General features: G+C 44.7%; 1 protein-coding gene and 1 pseudogene across 2 annotated transcripts; both read left to right on the forward strand.

Moving 5' to 3' along the window:
- Positions 1-13,912: 13,912 nt before the first annotated feature.
- LOC124677993 (putative pentatricopeptide repeat-containing protein At3g23330) lies at positions 13,913-17,621 on the forward strand. Of its 2 annotated transcripts, none has more exons than XM_047213925.1 (2): positions 13,913-15,522; positions 17,543-17,621. In XM_047213925.1, the coding sequence occupies exon 1, from the start codon at positions 13,967-13,969 to the stop codon at positions 15,509-15,511; it is 1,545 nt and encodes a 514-aa protein (XP_047069881.1). In that variant the 5' UTR covers positions 13,913-13,966; the 3' UTR covers positions 15,512-15,522; positions 17,543-17,621. The 2 variants fall into 2 exon arrangements, with proteins under 2 accessions (XP_047069881.1, XP_047069882.1); XM_047213926.1 differs by lacking the exon at positions 17,543-17,621 and adding an exon at positions 16,821-16,906.
- Positions 17,622-17,841: 220 nt separating this feature from the next.
- LOC124677994 lies at positions 17,842-21,218 on the forward strand (annotated as a pseudogene).
- Positions 21,219-22,737: the final 1,519 nt, after the last annotated feature.

Raw genomic sequence — 22,737 nt, forward strand, 5'->3', positions numbered from 1 at the left:
AGATTCATTGTTATCTGAAAGTGGCGGTGGCGGTCCTGTGATGGTAGTTGAGTAATACTCCAGCATTCTGCGAAGTCGGTTGTTCTCCACAAGAAGTATCTCCACTTCCCTTCTCAGCGCACGGTATTGATCACAAAACTCATCTGTAACCCGTAGCGCTTCCTCCGCACAATGGAAAGAATTGAGACTAAGAGCAGGCGGTAGAGGTCCCTGCAAGTTATGAGAAAAAGAACGTCCAGCGTTAACCGATCCCACCGAGATTGGCTTACTCCCCATAGTTTGCCACTTCCTTTTCATTGATGACGTCTCCTCCACTTCCTCCTTGAATTCTTCCTTCAAAGGTCCCTTGTCCTTGTTGTTGGAGGCCATGGTGCTTCTAGATCCAAAAACAGATCCTGGCAGAAACAACTCGAAACAAAACACGACGAGAAAACGATATACGGACCTCCAGGGGTCCGGGGGATTATATAGCAGTAATTTTTACGACAGAAGGAAAGTACCAGATCGAACAAGAGTCGGGGAGGGACAACGAGGCGGTGTCCTCATAGGGTGGCGCGGCCAGGCTGGGGCTCGCGCCGGCCTATGGGGGCACGCCCTCGTTCGTCTCCTCCACTCCGTTTCGATCTCGTAATTTTTCATATTTTCCAAAAACAGCAAAAAAATTGTTCGAAAAGTAAATCGTGAACTTTTTATTACTTGTACTGTTACCTATTCAAAGTCGGGTTCTGGCGGACTGCTAATTTGACCTTTGATGAAAGCCTCCGGTGTTTCCACTTGGATAATATCAACATCTTCATTATAAGAATCTCCAGAGATATAATGCTTAAGTCTCTGCCCATTCACTACTTGTGTGGCATTACCTTGAAGAGAGCTAATTTTAATTGCTCCTGATCGATAAACCTCATCAATGACATATGGTCCTTCCCATTTTGAGAGTAATTTCCCTGCAAAGAATCTAAGACGAGACCGATACAATAGGACTTTGTCCCCTACATTAAGTTCTCTTTTGATAATTTTTCTATCATGCCATTTCTTAACTTTCTCCTTAAAGAGTTTAGCATTTTCATATGCTTCACTTCTCCATTCATCTAAAGAACTCAATTGTAGCAATCTCTTCTTACCGGCAAGTTCGAAATCTTTATTAAGTTCCCTTACAACCCAATAAGCTTTGTGCTCTAGTTCTAAAGGTAAATGACAAGCTTTTCCATAAACCATTTTATACGATGACATACCCATAGGATTTTTATAAGCATTTCTATAAGCCCATAGTGCTTCCTTCAATTTGCTAGCCCAATTCTTTCTAGATTTATTAACAGTCTTTCCCAAAATAGATTTAATCTCTCTATTTGATAATTCTACTTGACCACTAGTTTGAGGGTGATAAGCGGAAGCAATTCTATGATTAATACCATACTTAGCAAGAGTTTTTCTAAAACCTCCATGAATAAAATGAGAACCTCCATCAGTCATAATATATCTAGGTACTCCAAATCTAGGAAAAATAATATCTAAAAGCATTTTTAAAGAAGTTTCACCATCAGCACTTTTTGTGGGTATAGCTTCTACCCATTTAGTAACATAATCAACGACGACAAGTATATGAGTGTTACCTTCTAAAGAAGGGAAAGGACCCATGAAGTCGAATCCCCAACAATCGAATGGTTCAATAACAAGAGTATAATTCATAGGCATTTCATTGCGTCTGGAGATATTACCAACCCTTTGACATTCATCATAAGATAAAATAAACTTCCTTGCATCTTTGAAGAGAGTTGGCCAATAAAAACCTGATTGTAGAACCTTTTGTGCGGTTCTATCTCCGACGTGATGTCCTCCATAAGCACTACCATGACATTTACTCAATATCTCCTGTTGTTCATATTCGGGAACACATCTTCGCATAATACCATCCACTCCTTCTTTATATAAGTGTGGGTCATCCCAAAAATAATGCCTCAAGTCATAAAAGAATTTCCTCCTTTGCTTGAGCTGAAAAGGTTGGAGGCAAGTACTTGGAAACAATAAAGTTAGCATAATCAGCATACCAAGGACTGTCTCGCGAGCTCACCTTTATTACAGCCAATTGCTCATTTGGAAAACTATCATTAACAGGAACAGGATCATAAGCAATATTTTCCAATCTAGAAAAATTATCAGCGACATGATTATCAGCACCTTTCCTATCTACAATATGTAAATCAAATTCTTGCAAAAGAAGTACCCATCTAATAAGCCTCGGCTTAGCATCTTTCTTTGTCATAAGGTATCTAATTGCAGCATGATCAGTATGAATCGTGACTTTTGAATCAACAATATAGGATCTAAACTTGTCACAAGCAAAGACTACAACTAATAATTCTTTTTCAGTTGTAGCATAATTTCTTTGAGCAGCATCAAGAGTCTTGCTAGCATAATGAATAACATTTAATTTTTTATCTACTCGCTGTCCAAGAACAGCGCCTACAACAAAATCACTAGCATCACACATAATTTCAAAAGGCAAATTCCAATCAGGAGGTTCAACTATAGGGGCAGTTGTTAATGCTTTCTTTAGAGTTTCAAAAGCTTCCTTACAATCATCATCAAAAACAAAAGGTACGTCTTTTTGAAGAAGATTAGTAAGAGGCTTTGAAATCTTAGAGAAGTCTTTAATAAACCTCCTATAAAACCCAGCATGACCAAGAACACTACGAATACCTTTAACATCCCTAGGATAGGGCATCTTCTCAATTGCTTTAACTTTAGCTCTATAAACTTCAATACCTCTCTCAGAAATTTTATGTCCCAATACAATTCCTTCATTAACCATAAAGTGGCATTTCTCCCAATTAAGAACAAGGTTAGTTTCTTCACATCTCTGCAAAACTTTATCAAGGTTTCGCAAGCAACTATCAAAAGAATTCCCATAGACAGAAAAATCATCCATGAATACCTCTACAATACTCTCACAAAAGCCATGAAAAATAGCGGACATGCATCTTTGAAAAGTAGCAGGAGCATTACATAAACCAAAAGGCATACGCCTATAAGCATAAGTTCCATAGGGACAAGTGAAAGTGGTTTTCTCTTGATCTTTAGTTTTAACAGCAATTTGTGAAAACCCAGAATAACCATCAAGAAAGCAAAAAATGAGTATTTTTAGATAGCCTTTCTAATTTGATCAATAAATGGTAAAGGGTAATGATCTTTCTTAGTAACTTTATTAACTTTTCGAAAATCAATGCACATTCTATACCCTACAACTACTCTTTGAGGGATGAGCTCATCATTATCATTAGGCACAACAGTCATTCCTCCTTTCTTAGGAACGCAATGCACAGGACTAACCCATCTACTATCAGCAATAGGATATATAATACCGGCTTCAAGAAGTTTTAATACCTCATTCCTTACCACCTCCTTCATCTTTGGAATTAGACGACGCTGATGTTCAACAACAGGCTTTGCATCATCTTCCATATTAATAGCATGTTGGCAAATAGAAGGAGAAATCCCCTTCAAATCATCAAGAGTGTAGCCAATAGATCCTCGGTGTTTCTTCAATATTTCCAATAACCTTTCTTCCTCAATTTCTGAAAGCTTAGAACTAATAATAACGGGATATATTTTCTTATCATCAATATGAGCATACTTAAGATTATCAGGCAATGGTTTTAAATCGAAAACAGGATCTTCCTTTGGTGGTGGTGTTGTACCTAAATCTTCAACTGGCAAGTCATGTTTAAGGATAGGTTGACGAAGGAAAATTTCATCAAGCTCATTTCTTTCTTCTCTAAAGACTTCACTCTCACTATTCTCCAAATGTTGCTGCAAAGGATTATTAGGAGCAAGAGCAATAGACGCACATTGTTCAACTCTAAAATCATTATTTGGCAAATCAGCTTTATAAGGAGTTTTGGCAAATTTAGAGAAATTAAACTCATAAGATTCACCAAGCAAATTTAGTAACAATCTTTTCCTTCTTGCAATCTATAACAGCTCCACAAGTATTTAGGAATGGTCTACCAAAAATAATAGGACAATACTTACTAGCAGCGAGAACCAAGTACCGAGAAAATCAGCGGGATATTTAATCTTACCACATAAAACTTCCACATCTCGAACAATACCAATTGGAGATATAGTTTCTCTATTAGCTAGCCGAATAACCACATCAATATCTTCAAGTTCACAAGAACCAATTTCGTGCATAATCTCCGTGTAAAGCTCATAAGGAATAGCACTAATACTTGCACCAATATCACATAAACCATAATAACAATGATCACCAATTCTAACAGATGGCATAGGAACACTAGTTTTCTAGACTTATTAGGATGCGAAACAATATTAGAAGCATCTTCACAGAAAATAATATGACCATCTTCCACATTTTCAGTCACAAGATCTTTAACTATTGCAACAGCAGGTTCAACCTTAATTTGTTCTTCAGGTTCTATAGGTTTCTTTTCACTTTTATTAACCGCACTAGATATAACAGAGTACTCCTTCATTTTAGCAGGAAAAGGAGTTTTTTCAATATAAGCTTCAGGAATAACATGATCAACAGTTTCAATTACAACACATTTGTTTACAGATGAATCAATTTTATCTTTATACGGTTCATGATACTTATCAAAATTCTTCTTAGGCAATTCATAGTGAGAGGCAAAAGCTTTGTAAAGATTTGCAACAACTTGAGAATCAAGACCATAAGTAGCACTGATATTGCGAAATTTATCAGTATCCATAAAAACTTCAATGCATTTATAATCATAATTTATACCTAACTCTCTATCTTTGTCGTTCTCCCATCCTTCAGTATTCTCCTGGATTCGATCAAGAAGGTCCCTTTTAAACTCTTCTTTGTTGCGTGTAAATGATCCGAACAAGAAGTATCCAGCAAGGTCTTGTCTTGAAAAGAAAGTCTTGCATAGAAATTATCAATAATAACATTACCAGGAAGCTCATGAATGGGGCATTTGAGCATTAAAGACTTCAATCTCCCCCAAGCTTGGGCAATACTTTCTCCATCATGAGGCCAGAAATTATATATGCGGTTACGATCTTTGTGAATTTCACTTGGAGGATAGAATTTGGAATAAAATAAAGGCACAATGTCCTCCCAATCAAGAGAATCACCATTCTTCAGACAATTTATACCAATGCGCCGCTTTACCAGACAGCGATATAGAGAATAGTTTCTTTCTAACTTCATTCATAGCAATACTGCACATTTGAATAACCCGCATAATTCATGTAAAAACAGTAAATGATCACCGGGATGGACAGGTTCCATCCCCTTCATAGCGGTTATCCATAACACGTTCAATAATTTTCATAGGTATTTTATATGGTATTACTTCCTCACCGGCGCCTCATCCACTACCGTTGCAGTAGTAGTAGATTTCCCAAATAGAAATTGAAGAGAATATCTCTCCATAATGACTTATAGCAGCGAGCGAAATAAAATCAGCACAAACAATATAGGTTTTCCTTACCAATTCCACTTACCAATAGCGCTTCACTCCCGGCAACGGCGCCGTAGAAAATAGTCTTGATGACCCACAAGTATAGGGGGTGTATCGCAGTATCTTCGATAAGTAAGAATGTCGATCCCAACGAGGAGCGAGAAGGTGTTGACAAGCGGTTTCGATGAAGGATTCACTGTAAATGCTCACGAGACAAGTATTCAGGGGGTTTTGATGTAACGAGATGAATAAAGTACGAGTAAGTAAAGTGCGAGAGTAACAATTGCAGCGAGTGGCCCAATCCTTTTTAGCACAAAGGACAAGCCGGTTTGTTTACTTATAATGACCAAACGTTCTCGAGGACACACGGGATTTTAGTCTAGTGCTTTCGCTTCATGTAGCTAAATAATCTTCATTGTTTTGATAAGTGTTATGTGGGTGAACCTATGCTAATGCACCGCCCTTCCTAGGACTAATACATACTTGTGATTATACCCCTTGCAAGAATCCGCAACTACAAGAAAGTAAATAAGATAAATCTAACCACAGCCTTAAACTCTAAGATCCTGCAATCCCTCCTGCATCGATATACCAACGGGGGCTCAAGTTTCTGTCACTCCGGCAACCCCGCAATTGGCAAACGAGGACAAGATGTATTCCCCTAGGCCCATAAATGGTGAAGTATCGTGTAGTCGACGTTCACACGACACCACTAGAAGAATGACACCACAACTTAAATATCATAACATTGAATATTACTCAACCATAATTCACTACTAACATTTAGACTTCACCCATGTCCTCAAGAACTAAACGAACTACTCACGAGACATCATATGGAACATGATCAGAGGTGATATGATGATGAATAACAATCTGAACATAAACCTTGGTTCAACGGTTTCACTCAATAGCATCAATAACAAGTAGAAATCAACACCGGGAGAGTTTCCCCTATCAAACAATCAAGATCCAACCCAAATCGTTACAGCGGTGACGAGGTGCAGCGGTGGAGATGGCGGTGATGATGATGATGATGACGGTGGTGATGGAGATGATGTCCAGCTCGATGACGATGACGATGGCGTCGATTTCCCCCTCCGGGATAGAATTTCCCCGGCGGATTCCTGCCCGCCGGAGAGCTCTTTTCTCTCTGGTGTTCTCCGCCCCGCAGAGGCGGCTGTGACTCTTCGCGACGTACCCTCTGGAGCTTAGGTTTTCGGGACGAAGACGTACGCGAAGAAAAGGAGGCGAGAGAGGGCTGTGGGCCCCCTCCTCACAGGGCGGCGCGGCCAGGCCTTGGGCCGCGCCGGCCTATGAGGTGGGCCCACCTCGGGTCCCCTCGGCTCCCCTTCGGCTCTCTTCGTCTTACGGAAAAATAGGAATTTTCGTGTAATTCCCGTCAATTGCTGATCTTCCGAAATATTGCATCCTGACGGTGCTTTTCCAGCGAGAATCCTGGCTCCGGTGCGCGATCTCCAAATAATCATGAAATATACAAAATAGATGAAATAACATAAGTATCATCTCCAAATATGAAATATATCAATGAATAACAGTAAATTATGATATAAAATAGTGATGCAAAATGGGCGTATCATTGTGCTGCTGCCGATTCCAGCTATCTCCTCTCCCCCTCCAGATCCTCTTCCCCGGTTTCTTCCCCCACGGCCACGATCCGCCATGATCACCTCTTCAGCCTCTAGATCTATGAGCTCGGTCTCTTCAGCCCCCAGGTAGCATAAGGCTAGCCTCTCTGGTGGCAATGGCGGCGGTGGAGGGGAACTCTGAACCCTAGGACGCTGCGGGCTTATATATGTCGTCGCTCGCTGATAACCCACAAGTATAGGGGATCGCGTGTAGCCTTTTCGATAAGTAAGAGTGTCGAACCCAACGAGGAGCTAAAGGTAGGATAAGTACTCTCTCAAGTTCTATCAACCACTGATACAACTCTACGCGCACAAAGCGTTTGCTTCATCTAGGAAATAAAACTACAGTGACAATACGGGTATGAGAGATAGCTTTGCAAGATAATAAATACATAAAAGTAAATGTTAGTTGCTGCAACAATAAGATACACTAAGTAACCATATTCTAACAGTACCATGAGTGTGGAAAAGTGGTGGTAATTATGGTGGCTTTGTCCAAGATTAATTAGTGAAGACATTTAGTTCATTGTCTTTGATGCAGTTTTCAATGTGGGAGAGGCTAAATATACAAGCGCTCCACTACTTGGGATTACAAGTACTATATGATTGGATTGTTAGCAAACATCCGTAAATACTAACAATGCATTAAGGTTTCCCCAATCATAGCCTTAAGTTTATGGTCCTCTTACTACCATACATGCAACTAACCGGTTTGAGCCCTCAGGTTTCTGTCACTCCGGCAGGACTACCCCCCTTCTTTTGCACATACTACTAACCCTATGGTGTTGATCCATGCGCGCACAAGTATAATGGACACCAAAGGACAGTACCATATCAACATACAACTCTAATGAACCATAGACATTCAACAAAGCAATCAAAAGACAAATATACTACATAAACATGACATAGATCATAGGATAAATATTATAGCATCAAACACCATGTTTACATAAGACGGTACAGAGGTTTGTGGGAGGATGAACCACTGAATACAAATAGGAGATGGTGATGGCGATGGCAGTTAAGACGTCGGAGAGGGGCGGCGGCGGCGCAGGGCCAGCCCCGGCCCTATGTATTTTGGTGCCCTTGGGCGACGTAAAAAAAAGGGCCCTTTCAAAACGATATGTACTATAACTAGATATATATAAACTCTCAGTTTGTTCGCATATTATAGTGAAAAAAATTATAAAATGGCAGCAAAATATAAAATGTATTTTGCACTAGTTTCATTACCTCAAATAAAGACCAAATTACCATAAGTACTTCAATGCTTCTCCAAAAAGCTTCTCCGTGCATTCCTCGATGCAAAATCATTGATAATTGTTTCAAGATCAATGATTTCCAAGATATCCTTCTCAATACAACATGTAGCCAAGCCATTCAATCTATCTTGTAACATAGTTGACCTCAAACAATTTTTTAGTAGCTTCAGTTTAGAGAAACTTCTTTCAGCTGAGGCTACATTCACAGTATAGTCAAGAGGATGCGATATGCAAGCGACACATTTGGATAGCAATCAGCGGTTGTAACGAATCGAAGAATCTCAAGCGTCGACAAATCATCTGGCAATGTTACTTGGAGAACCTTTAACTCAGAAACAAAATCATCAAGATCAACATCACACGCCTTATTATGAGTAAAAGTTTGTGCAAAAGTAGTGCAATTATTTTGCAGATTACTATCATCCAAGGACTTCAGATTTTTTGAGTTGAATAAGAAACCAAACACCTTTGCAAATGCGTTCAACTTGCTCAAACCGATCCTCCGAGTGAAGCAATTGCAGCATCAACAACTACAAGAAAGTAATTAACTCCGAAGGATTCAATAAGCTGATAGTTGTAGTTCTTCCTCATCATCATTGATTTCATCAAAATGCCTCTTCCTTTTACTTTGACGTTTTATACGAAATATTGCTTCTATGCCCATACCTGATGCAATGGCTTTCGCACTCTCAATACTCTTATCGAACCCATTATCTCTGAAGGTTTTGAAGAATGAAATTACCCCTTCAATGTGTTTGATAGTAGCATCAATGCACACAATTTTTTTCCTGTAACTTTTTGCTCACCATGTTTACAACAAATAAAATATCATGCCAAATAACCATGCCAACTAAAGTTTCAAATTTCTCAAGTGCACTGACCAAACCTTGAGCATCACTTACTTGCGGCCGGATCATCGGTAGAAACCTTCGCCAATTCCTTCAAAGCTGATATTATCTGCGGAGTTTGGCACTTTATAGGCTGCACACTCTTTATCCGACTCTCCCAACGAGTATTAGATAAAGGTTTGACAGTTAGTTGGGGAACATAATCAAGCAAAATCTTCCACCTCTTAGTAGAGCATGCAAACAATACATATATACGCTGGATAATACCGAAGAATGAAATAGCTTGCTCGCAAGATTTTGCCATATCACAGAGAGTGAGATTCAAACTATGACATGCACATGGCATATATAATGCTTTTGGGTTAACTAAAAGCAAACGATTCTGGACACCTTGATTTTTTCCCTTCATGTTGGAACCATTATCATAACCTTGCCCTCTCACATTAGCAACATCCAAATCAAGAGAATCAAGTGTATCCAACAGTACATTAAAAAGCGCCAAACCTGATGTGTCATCAACCTTCAAGAACTCTAGGAAAAACTCTTCCACTCTCGGAATGTTACTTGATAGGTTGACACAACGCACAATGAGTGTCATTTGCTCTTCATGACTAACATCCGGGGTACAATCCAAGATAACAGAGAAGTACTTTGCATCCTTGATGAGCTTTAAGATAACCTTTTTCACGGCATCGGCGAGGAGTGAGATCAACTCATTCTGAATACGGTGGCCAAGATAATGATGATGAATTTCATTATTTTGAATGCGCCTAATATGTTCTTGCATCACAGGATCAAATTCAGCAATCATTTCAATAGTGCCTAGAAAATTGCCATTACTATCATGATACAACTTCTCAATTGTTCCTCGAAATGCCAAATTACGTTTTGCAAGAAACTTGACTGCTGAAATTATTCTTTGCAATACCTGTCTCCAACGCTCCTTTTCCTTTGCAATCTCTCGTTGCATATCATCATCAATCGTTTTATTTTTTCTCAATCTCGACCTTAGTTCATTCCATGTATTCATGTTTGTAAAATGCTCGACGCTTCTCTCATGTTCTTTGAGTCTCGGACTAAGACGCTTCCAATCACTCAAACCATCAAACGCTAGCAAAGAGTACTTGGTCTGATTTGATTTGAACAACTTGCAGCAAAAACAATAAACTTTGTCCACCTCTTTTGAGTAAACCAACCATTTTCGGTCAACAAACTCATTGTTAGCTAACTTTCTGGAGTAATAATCATAAGAAAAATGTCTACCATCGGCATTCTTACGGAATTGTAGATTCGGTTCTCTGAGAGGCCCCTTTTCAATCAATATATCCCGTTTGGAGTTGTCAAGATTATCCCATGTTCTTGGATCATACATAGATAAAAGAGAATCATCTTGATCATCACCATTAGGATTAGATGAAGGCTGCAAATTTTCTTCCTCCATATTGTCCTCATTAACATTATCATCATCATCTGCAAGTACATTCAAAAAAATATAGTTACTTACTTACTTACATTTGGAAAACGTGATGCTAGTTTATTTGAGGACTGGCTAGTTAGTTACTTACTATTATTTGAGGACTGTTCATGGACCTCAATATCTTCATCTGTATTATCCTCATCAGTTTGTCCCGGATCAGATATTTGCCTCTGATTATTGTTGTTGACATCAACATTACTTTTAACTGGAAAATACTTATTCAAATCACCTCTTTGCGATTCCCTAATCTTTTCATCTTGCTTTCTCTTCCTTTTTTTCGCAGCACCAGACAATTGTTTTGGCGGCATTGTAACACCTATAGTGATGAATGAATTTACCAAATTAAAACCCTAGAAATAGTTCTAGATTAGAAGAAAGAATTAGTCGGGATTCGGGAATCAGTTGATGACTTACAAAGAGGCCGGACGAGCACGATGGCCGGGCGAGCCGAACGCAGGGAAGACCGGAAGAGATCGGCGCAGCCTGTACAGGAATCGGCCGACGGCCGGCGAGGCGACTGGCCAGGCGAGGCCGCGAGGCGAAGTGGCGATACGAGGAGCGAGGCGAGGGCAGGGGCGCGAGGGCGAGGCGATACGCCGCGTACAGCGCAGCGACTCTTCGTCTGGGAGGCCGATCGCGAGGGGCGTCTGGGAGCCGAACGCAACTTCTATTTCGTTATACTAGAGTTGGGCCTACTGACCATTTTTTTTCCAGCCCATATACTATAAAAATCTTGGGCCCCCAGGCCTGGGCCCTTGGCGACCGCCCAAGCCTGCCAAGGGTCAGGGCCGGCCCTGCGCAGGGCGGCGGCGGCGCCGGCAGCGCGGGGAACTCCTTTCCCCGCCGCCGGCAAGGTTGGGGAGCGCCGCCCCTTAGCCTCTCTCCTTCATGGCTTCAAGGGAGCCCTCCCCCATGGAGATGGGATCCATGGGGGAGGCAAAAACATGGCTTTGGTGGCTGGAAATTCGTGGGTGGAGGTGTCCTCCACGAGTTAGGTTTCCTCCCTTTATATATCTTCTCGGATTTCCGTCACCCCCTTTTAGGGTTCCACCAAAACGGGCCTACAGGCCGCATACGGACTCCGATTGGACCGAATTTTAACTCTAGAACGTTCAGCAGAAAATTATCTACAACGTCCTCTTCAGGCCCAACTCCGTTGGAGGTCATCTTCGATGGTCAAACAGACAATCTCCGAAAAAAGTTTTGGGACAGATTTCAGCAATAATTCGTGTCCAACAAGGTTTCCTCTTGTATTCTTGATAATTCCTACACACCAAAGTGTAAAATAAGAATATTGTGCACTTTTGCAACTATTATTAGTAGGTTAGTCCAAATAAATCATAAACTTAATATAATAACAAGTGCTAAAAGCATAAAAATGTCATGAAACAATCAAAAATTATAGATACGTATCACTTGCGTGGGTGGATTGTCCAGATGCTGTGGAATATCCCAAAGTTTCTCAAAAAGCAGCTCAATCTCCTTATCCTCCATGTCCGCTACAGTCACATGGCACCCACCACCTTTTGACTTGGTCCACGGCGCCATGGATGAGCTTCTGGAACCCACCACTACTTCCTCCACCTTTCTGTTCTCGCCAAAACCAAGCACAGCAGATCCGATCAGATTTATGTAACCTCTACTTCCTCTGCAGGCCCGTCCAGCAGCAGAGCATGCTGGTGCAGGATCAGCAGCGCTAACGCCGCTTTCAGCTCCGTGACTGCAAGCCCCAAAGGATGTGGTATCTTGTTCCACCGCGGCGGCAGCTGCACATATGCTCTCTACAGCGCCAAATCGAATGGGGATAACGGATCCCGCAGACATTTGCCCCGCTCCGACAGCCGTCGCTCCTCCACCAGCAAGCTCTGCGCAGTGTCATGAAGTTCCAGATCCCTCTGGATGGCCACCTGCATCAGCGCAGTTCTCGGACCAGGCTTCCGCCACTGCACCGGCGCCTGCAGCGCCATTATCACTCCTGAGATGTACTTGGCTTCTAGCTTCACCTGATCTCCCGACCCCTGCCGTCGCGCCGAGGGAGGCGAGCTCGGGGGCAATGGCCATTGGCCCAAACGAGCCCACGCAGAAGCTGAAGCCTCCACACCGAGGTGAAGCAGCTCGGTCCTCCGCGTGATCCTCGCTCGTCGACCTCGACCTCGCCATTGTCGATCCAGCTTCCGTACCCGCAGCGCCTTCGCGAGGTCCCATCTCCTCCTCCCCACCTCCAGCACTGGCCTGCCACCACCACGACCGCTCGCCCGCCTCCTCTCCCTCCTTATCCGTGCAGATCGCAAGCGTCAGCCTTCGATTCGCCTTGGATTTCGGTAGGAACCTAGCTATCGGTGGTGAGCTCGAAGTGGATGGGTGCGGTGTTGTGAAGGAGGCAAGTGGCAGGGGAAGGCGTTCGCGCGACGCGTGGAGAGGCGCCCTTCGCCCCCTGGCCTGCCATGGACGGATCGAGGTGATCCCGCCATGAACGCTACCTCGGCTCGGGCTCGGGGTGGGAGTCGCGAGAGCATCGCGTCGAGCTGGCCCTCGCCCCCCTCGTCATGCGACATTGAACGAACACCGCCTTTTCTTTTCTGAAATGCTAAAGGTTCGGTGATTCGCGGCCACCTGAAATCATCTCCGCTGCCCTTGTTTCACATGAGCGAGGTGCCGTCCCGGCCTCGTCGCGAAGCGCCGCCGCGCGGCAACACCGCCGGTGCCGGCGTCGAGGGAGCCATCCCCATCGACCTTCAGGATACCATCACTCCCGTTCTGGTCCGATGAACCCGACCATCAGATTGCACCATCACTCCCGCGCCGCACACGCCACTGCAGCCTAGCTGAAGCCAGCGGCAGTTCGCCCCTTCCCACGAGCATGCAGCCGCGGCCCCTCGCGGCGGTGGCGGTGGCGGCGGGCGCCTCCGCGCCGTTCCCGCCGTCATGGGCGCACCGGATCCGCTCGGCGGCGTCGCAGGGGCACTACTTCCACGCCATCGCCCTCTTCCTCCAGATGCGCGCATCGACCCCCGCGCCGCCCCGCTCCTCCGTCCCGGCCTCCCTCCCGGCCGCGCTCAAGTGCTGCACCGTGCTCGGCCTCCGCGCCCTCGGCGCCTCCCTCCACGCGCTCGCGCTCCGCTCCGGCGCCTTCGCCGATTGCTTCACCGCCAACGCGCTCCTCAACCTCTACTGCAAGCTCCCGCCGCCGTCATCTTCCCCATCCCCGGAGACGCATGGCGCGGCAGGCCAATCCGAATCCGCTGCATTTCACAGGGCGCGGAAGGTGTTTGACGAAATGCCCGAGAAGGACGCGGTGTCCTGGAACACACTGCTGCTGTGGTGCGCGGAGAACGGGAGGCACCAAGAGGCCCTGGGGTTGGTCAGGGAGATGTGGGGAGATGGGTGTAAGCCGGACTCGTTTACCTTGTCGAGCGTGCTGCCCATCTTTGCCGAGCGCGCCGATGTCAGGAGGGGGATGGAAGTGCATGGCTTTGCGACCAGGAACGGGTTTGCCGATGATGTGTTCGTCGGGAGCGGCTTGATCAATATGTACGCGAATTGCACTCGGACGGATTACTCAGTCAGGGTGTTTGACAATCTCCCGGGCCGAGATGCCATCCTGTGGAACTCGATGCTTGCAGGGTGTGCACAGAATGGGTCGGCCGAGGAGGCTCTTGAAATATTCCGTCGTATGCTGCATTCTGGGATCAGACCTATGCCAGTGAGTTTCTCCAGCCTCATACCTGTCTGTGGCAACCTGGCCTCGTTGCATCTCGGGAAGCAGCTGCATGCGTATGTGCTATTTGGTGGGTTAGATGGTAATGTGTTCATAACCAGCTCCTTGATTGACATGTACTGCAAATGTGGAGACGTTAGCACTGCTCGTCACATCTTTGACCGGATTCAGTCACCTGACATTGTATCATGGACCGTGATGATCATGGGGCATGCATTACATGGTCCAGCAAGAGAAGCTCTGGTGTTGTTTGACAGGATGGAGTTGGGAAATGTCAAGCCTAACGATATCACCTTCTTAGCAGTCTTGACTGCATGCAGTCATGCTGGATTGGTGGACAAGGGTTGGAAGTATTTCAACAATATGTCAGACCATTATGGCATTGTTCCTTCCCTTGAGCATCACGCAACACTTGCAGACATCCTTGGCCGTGCGGGGAAGTTAGAAGAAGCATATAATTTCATCTCTGAGATGCCAATAAAACCAACTGCAAGTGTATGGTCTACCTTGTTAAGGGCATGCAAGGTCCATAAAAATACTGTGTTAGCCGAGGAAGTTGCCAAAAGAATCTTCGAGCTTGAACCTAGGAGCATGGGATCTCATGTAACTTTGTCAAATGCGTATTCATCTTCCGGGAGATGGAATGAAGCAGCCCACCTGCGAAAATCTATGAGAAAGAAGGGCATGAAGAAGGAACCAGCTTGCAGTTGGATTGAAGTGAAGAACAAAAGGCATGTGTTTGTAGCTCATGATAAGTCCCATCCTTGGTATGAAAGGATTATTGGTGCACTAAATGTTTTCTCAGAGCAGATGGCACGTCAAGGGTATGTTCCCAATACAGAGGATGTTTTCCAGGATATTGAAGAAGAGCAGAAGAGCCATGTGTTATGTGGCCACAGCGAGAAACTTGCAATGGTATTTGGTATTATAAGTACACCACCTGGAACAACAATTCGTGTGATGAAGAATCTCCGAGTTTGTGTTGACTGCCACACGGTAACAAAATTTATTTCGAAGATAGTTGGGAGGGAGATTGTTATGCGTGACGCAAACCGTTTCCACCATTTTAAGGACGGGAATTGCTCATGCGGGGATTTTTGGTGATTGAGCTAAAGGTCGGGATCCTTTCATGCTGTGTTTCAGACTTTGTAGTTCACTAGACATATATCATGTGTTCTTCGAGTGGGTAGGCAGTCTGTTTTTTCTGAACTTACAGTATTACGACGATAGCATTTTTTGCAGACACAATTTCAGTATATGTATTGGGTCTTTTAACATATTGGGGGTATTCTAGTCTTTGGAAAAACATTTTCAGGTATACTTGTTACCACTACCTTGAAACTGCTACTTTACTGAAGGATATTATTCACTTTGTTAGATGTGTTGCCAGCCACAAACCATTATTAAGTATTATTCTGACTCAGTTGCCTTTCTTCAGTCTGTTAAACCTGTTAACTGAACCTCCATTCCTCAATTGTGAAATTAGTGACGTCGCTCAATTTTCAAAAGAATGCCACTCTAGGAAATGCTATTTAAACCAGTGAATTTGATGATTTGCCACTTCAGCTCCTGTTTGATCATAAAATGCCACTCTTGCATTTCTAAGAGTGCATATCATCACTTTCCCCTTCCTCAAATAGCCGGTCATGTAGGTTTTCTTCACAGCACCTTGGTCACCTGTCCGCCTTGCACAAAATACACTGCCGTATATTTTAAGTAATGTGGGGGCTTGAAGCAAGATTAGTTATGTATACCGATCATGCAAATCATTAATATTGACCTTTACATTGTTGAGTACAGTATAGTCCTGATACCTGTTACTTCAATTGCTATACATAGCGAGTTCTGAATGGTCCTGGTACTTCTTGCTTCAATCAATTTGCATTTTATCAAACAGAGAAGCATTGACAGCTGTGCATGTCTTACCTGGCGTTCGTATCCATGACTGTTTGCTCTTGTTTTCCAACTTCCTGGCCCTGACGATGCTCAGTCAGAAGGATGATTGGTGTAAACATGAGATGAGGCGTCTTAGTTAGTTTTGGTATCTAATTGATGCATGCTACAGGGAGTCAGTGAGAGTGTCTTAATTAGTTTTGTTATCTAACCGATGCATGCTACATGGAGACTGTGAAAGCAATTCAGTTGTCGATACGTAGTTAAAACCTTTCACTACCAAGGGTTTTGGCACATGAAGATATGATGCAAGTAGTCAGTCCCTTGTCACATCTTGGAACATTCTTTCTTTCTGTTGTGCTGAGCCTGTCAGTAGCCAAATTAATTATCGGCAAACAAGTTGATTCCTTTTTCTGCACATTGAAGGCTGGTTAGTGCTACCGGACCGGCATGTCTGGCTAGTTCGTCTTGTCCAATGCCCATGCGGATAATAATAATTTCTATGTCGATGTCAGGGCAGGTTTGGGTCACCCAGGAGCCAGACCAGTAGAGAACCTTCAGTTGTTCACTTGTCGGCCAAACTTGCGGTATAAATACAGCCTCCCCAGCTTGGCTCAAGTCTCACACAATCCTCAATTCGAAGTCCAGAAGCAGAGCATGACAATCTATTAAACAGTACCATGGTCGTCGTCTGGATGGTGGTGGCACTGCTGGCCTCATTGTGGGCATTGAGCGCCCTGTCGCGGCTCGTCTGGAAGCCTCGGGCCATCATGAGGATGTTCCGCACACTCAGAGTGTGCGTGGACCGGAGTACCGGTTCATGCTTGGGAATATCAGTGATATGAAGTGGTTCCTCGCTGAGAGCGTAGACCTCGCTCTGGATGTGGGCTGTCACGACTACAGCGCTATGGTGCAGCCCTCTATGGTACATATACTTACATAGATATCGATGTTTATCATTAAAAGATTGTTTGAAAATTGGTATTTTTGTCCATAAAGTGAGTGGGGCGTATGGTCTACGTAACAAGTGAAAGTATCGTATGGTCTAGACATCAAGCTGGCAGGTGCCATTTAGCCAAGTTCCAAACTAAGGATTTGGCAGATATTGGCATACTGCGGCTGCTAAAACTAATATTTAGAACCATGACTCGCGATCAACTAAGCTAGTTGAGTTTTGCGAGTATGGTTCTCATGTTCGCACGTTACATGGTGATCGAGCACTCTTTACCTCATGCAGGACAGACGTATGTGTACTGGTTCGGGGGCACGCCGGATGTTTTCATTGGGGACGTGGACAAGGTGAGGCAAGTTCTCTCCAACCGCATGGGGTTATTCCTCAAGAACCCCCTGAATGAGCATTTCGCTCGCCTTCTTGCCAAGGGACTCCCCCTCATCGATGGTGACGACTGGAAGCGCCATAGGAAAGTCGTCCACCCGGCCTTCAATGTGGACAAACTAAAGATATATAGGTCGCAACTCTTTGAACAGCTAATATTTGTGATGTACTTCTCGACTTTTGTTGACACTTGTTGCATGTGTGATGAGGTTCTACTTGGCAGATGTTGGCTGTGACCGTGTCCAATTGTGTTGGTTTGATGGTGTGCCAGTGGAAGTAAAGTTGAAGAAGGCCATCAGCAATGTGGAGATTGAGATGAGTATCCAGTTTGATGAGTTCGCGGCTGACGTGATCTCGCACGTGGCATTCGGGAGCGACCACAGAGCGGCTAATGGAGTACATTTAGCACAAAAGGAGCTCCAGTTTCTTGCCTTCTCCAGTATATTCAACGTTTTGTGCCACATCCCAGGATTCAGGTACATAGCAATAGAACTTCTTGTTAAATTTCTCATTTAGTTGGTTGAAATGAGGACAGAGCAAAACTCAAAATCACTGCGTGTTTGTGAAATTAATCAGGTACCTTCCAACAAGAGGTAACCTGAAAATGCGGAAGCTCCAGAAAGATGTACAGGACATACTCACCAACATTGCCAAAAATAGGGTGACCGCCAAGGACACCGCAGGCTGCAGGAACGACATGCTCGGGGTACTCCTGGAGGGGTACACAGCCGAGAACGGGCAGAACCCGCTCATGAGCATGGACGAGATCATTGAGGAGTGCAAGACCTTCTACTTAGCTGGGCACGAGACCTCCTCGCAGCTTCTCACTTGGACCATGTTCCTATTGAGCACACACTCAGAGTGGCAGGAGAAGCTCAGAGGGAGGTGGACCATGTTCGTATTGAGCGCACACCCAGAGTGGCAAGACAATCTCAGGGAGGAGATCCTAAGAGGTTGCGGCAAGGAAACTCCTGTTGACGCATGCTCAATAAGCTGAAGTTGGTCAACATGTTCATCCTTGAAACTCTCAGGCTGTACAGTCCCATCGCGCAAATCCTGAGGAAATCGAGCCGGATCTCGAGCTCGGCTGCATCAAGGTGCCCGAATGCGCGGTCCTGTCGTTTCCCATCAAGACGATACACCGGGACAAGGATGTCTGGTGCGAGGATGCTGACGAGTTCAAGCCTGAGAGGTTCGAGAATGGGGTGCCGAGGGCCTCAAAGCAGTCCAATGGGTTTCTGCCCTTCCCAGCGGACCGAGGGCGTGCATCGGGCAGAACTTTGCCATGATCGAGGTCGTGTTTGCGATGATCCTGCAGAGGTTCTCAATGTCTCTGTCCCATGGTGCGTCCTAGGTATGGGCTTCAGGTGGTCCTCGAGAGCCTGCAGATCTTATATTGGAAAATGTCGGCCCCTACCATCCATCGTCAGTCCATCCTGTTCGGTTCAAATATCTCATCATCTTCACTGTACCATGTATACCCTTATTTTACACTTGAATAAAATTGCTATAAGGTGCTGTATCATGCCTAGGAACATGATTGGTGTGGCCATACATGACGGAACCTTCAATTAATTATATTGATCCGTTAATGGGTAGGAAAAAGAAGTCTCCTAAGCAAGGCAAAAAGAAGTCTCCACAAGGTAGTAAAAATATATTGCTAATGACCATTCATGGCTTCATTCAGGTCTTGCTAATGGATCATTTTGTGTATGCTTGTGCAGGTGTAAAGCCAAGAGCACAATGGAATGCTTTGCTTGAGAAGTCCCTTGTTGATATCCTCCATGAGCATGACACCCCATACCGTAAAAGTGGTTGGAGTGGTGAATCTTGGTCAGCAATGGTGGATATGTTCCACCAAAGAAATCCACATGTGAGGTTTGACAAGTCCCAAGTTCATGACAATGAGAAGGAGCTCAAAAGGGATTATAGAATGCTGAAAGATGCTCTTGGGAAAGTGGAGTTGGATGGATTGATAGCGAGTACAAGCTGGATACTGAACCTCATCTATGGGAAAATCTGGCAACTGCAAGTTATTGTGCACTTGTAGTTCTACTGAATTCTACTTGCAATCTTTTGGTCCAAGTTTAATGCTTCAGTCTTTATTCCAAGAATCTTGAAGTTCAAGAAAAAGCCCTTTCCTCTTTATGAGACACTTGCAGATCTCTACCACAGTAAGTTTATCTACTCTTTTGCTTCATTTATGTATCTTGCAGTTTGCATTTAAGTTTCTTAAGAGTTGTACCATAGCAAAGAAATACATGCTATTTACGTTTCGCTTTCCTGTCTGTTTCTTCTCTGTTGCTCCTTCCTCCTGTTTCAGCAACATAATTTATCAGAGGGTAGAGAGTTTACTACATACAAGTAGGTCCAATAATAATAAACGTTGTCCTGGTTGAAAGGTACTAGACAGATAGTTGATAATAGTTTTAGCAATACAAATAAGATAAGCAGTGATATAGCCTAGGTAATCTCTGTAATTTTAATAATCAACACAGTTCATCAAGATTTGAAGTTAATATTTCTAAGTGTTTACTGGTTGGTACTTGCTAATGATGATGCACACTCCATAGTAGTGTAACAGGGGAAAAAACATTATAATCATGATAGACAAAGCCTCTTCATGCTCTGCTCTTCTGAATAAAAAATGAACAGGAGAGGTCGAAAAATAGAACAAAATGATACCTTAAGCCGTCTAGAGAGCTCTTTCGCGTGCAGTATGTTTGCAATCTTAGATTGTTTCTGTAGAGCAGAAGAATTTTGGATGGGTCGATTCAGTAAAATGTATGTAGTACTGCCAGTGAATTGTGGTGATGTACAGCTACACCAAACTGAAAGTTAACCGTAACGCGACCGATGTACATAAGGGATCGGATCATAAGGGATAAAGTGGTTACACTTACATCAAGATGTTGAGAGGAAGATTCATCGAGTTGTACTGGTCCGCAAAGGCCGGCCCTGACAGACTTGAGGGAGCTAAGGTCAAGCTTGAGAAAACATCGACACAGGCTGTTGGGTTTGCCTCTGTGATGCGCTTTCTTGCCTGTGATGCAGCCTCTGTGTTCCTTGCAGCGATGATGATGCAGCCTCCGTGTTTCTTGCCCGTGATGTTTCAGTAAAACATGAATAGATCTTAATTTTTTACTGTTGTTAAAGACCTTGTAGCAAAAGCTGTTGAAAAAACGCTCCATGAAAAACTAGTGGCATGGTTCTTTGTCTTTGTCCTCTTGATATTTTGCAAACTAACATCATTTTCTTTTTGATGGATTTACAGAACACACTGCTGAGGGGAACTTAAACTTTACCTCTACTGCTGACCAAAAACCACATGTGGATATCGAAACTGATTCTGATGATGATGATGTTGAAGGAGATAAGGATGCTGATTTGGAGATCTTGGATCAACCACATCAGTACCTGGTGCGCCAAGCTGATGACGCGTGGGGGGCGGACCATCTTGGTCCAGACGACCCTTTCAGCTATCCCGGTGCATTCAATGATGTCCCTTGACATCCCGCCTAAGACCTTGCAGGCGTTGACGAAGATCTGTCGAGGTTTCATGTGGAAGGCCAGGCTTGATGTGAGAGGTGGGCACTGCCTGGTGGCTTGGGAGCAGGTCGCATCCCCCAAGGCGCTGGGGGGGCTGGGTCTCCCTAATCTGCGCCTCCTCAACCTTGCCCTGCACTCCCGTTGGGCGTGGCTGCAAAGGGTCGACTCGACCAAAGCCTGGGCGGAATTTAACCTTCAGATTCCGCGTTTGGCTAGAGCCCTCTTCGAGTCCGCTACAGTGGTCATCTTGGGCGACGGGGAGCGTGCGCTCTTTTGGAAGGATAGATGGCTCAATGGGGCGCGGGTCGCCGACCTCGCGCCAAACCTCCTAGCCTTGGTGGCAAGCCGCAAGGTCAGTACTCGCACGGTTAAGGAAGGCCTTGACGGTGAGTGGTTGCGCGACTGTGGCCCAGACTTGGGGCATGCCGCGGTGGCGGAGTTCTTCCTCCTCTGGCATGTTGTGGGCGCTGCACGGCTGGTGCCTGAGCGCTCGGATGAGTTTGTGTGGCGTTGGTCTGTCGATGGGAAGTTCTCGGTGAGCTCGGCCTATCGGGCCTTCTTTGAGGGCAGGGTTGGGGCGCCGACGGCCTCGCAGATCTGGCGCTCGCGTGCCCCTTACTCCTGCAAGTTCTTCGCGTGGCTCGTCTCAAGGAACAGATGTTGGACAGCCGATAGGCTGCAGCGTCGCGGCCTTCCCGCCCCGGCCTCTTGCCCCCTTTGCAATCAGGAGCCAGAGACGATTCAGCACCTGCTTCTGGGATGCGTCGTGGCTCGGGAAGTCTGGACCTGGGCTTTGAGCCGTAGGGGTAAGCTTGGTTGGCTACCTGCGGCTGACGAGGACCTAGTCTCCTGGTGGACCTCTAGACCTGGACAAGGGGCCTCGCAGCGAGACTTGTGGACTTCGTTGATCCTGGTTTTCTGGTCCATCTGGACACACAGGAATGATGTCGTCTTCAACTCGGCGACGCCGGCGGTCCTGGCGATCAAGACGAAGATCAGGGAAGAGTACGGAAGGTGGCGTCTAGCTGGGCTCTTTCGTAGTGATAGCTTTGGCTTCCCGGAGCCGGTGGAGTTGTGGTGGCAACTAGGAGAGTAGGCTTTGGGTTGGGGAGCTGCCACCCCATGTTGGCAGCATGAACTTGCCGCTTGCGGCGTCGCCGGGCTTCTTGCCCCTTCTTCTATATATTAATACACCTTCCAGGGTGTATTCTCGAAAAAAAAACCACATCAGTACCTTTGATTATCTTGTTTATCTATGTGTTTTACCTTTTCTTGTTGCTATAATGGATAGTGCTCCTTGTTTAATAAACAAGCCAGCTAGAATATGTCAAGAAAATGAACTTAAGACTGGCAGGTGACGATTGTGCACAGCTTAGGTATAAATTGCTTTTGTTTCTTGCCATCCTGAACTAGTGAAAGGCACTGTAAACTAAGGATATATGGTCATGGAAGAAGTGAGGTACTTTGAGCATCATCCTCACCTGCTTGAATAAATTCCAAGAGTATATAGACCCGAAGTGGTTTATATTAATAGAAGTTCTTCCATTTCGTC

This window comes from Lolium rigidum, chromosome 7, assembly GCF_022539505.1.
Source record: "Lolium rigidum isolate FL_2022 chromosome 7, APGP_CSIRO_Lrig_0.1, whole genome shotgun sequence".
NCBI classification, from domain to species: domain Eukaryota; kingdom Viridiplantae; phylum Streptophyta; class Magnoliopsida; order Poales; family Poaceae; genus Lolium; species Lolium rigidum.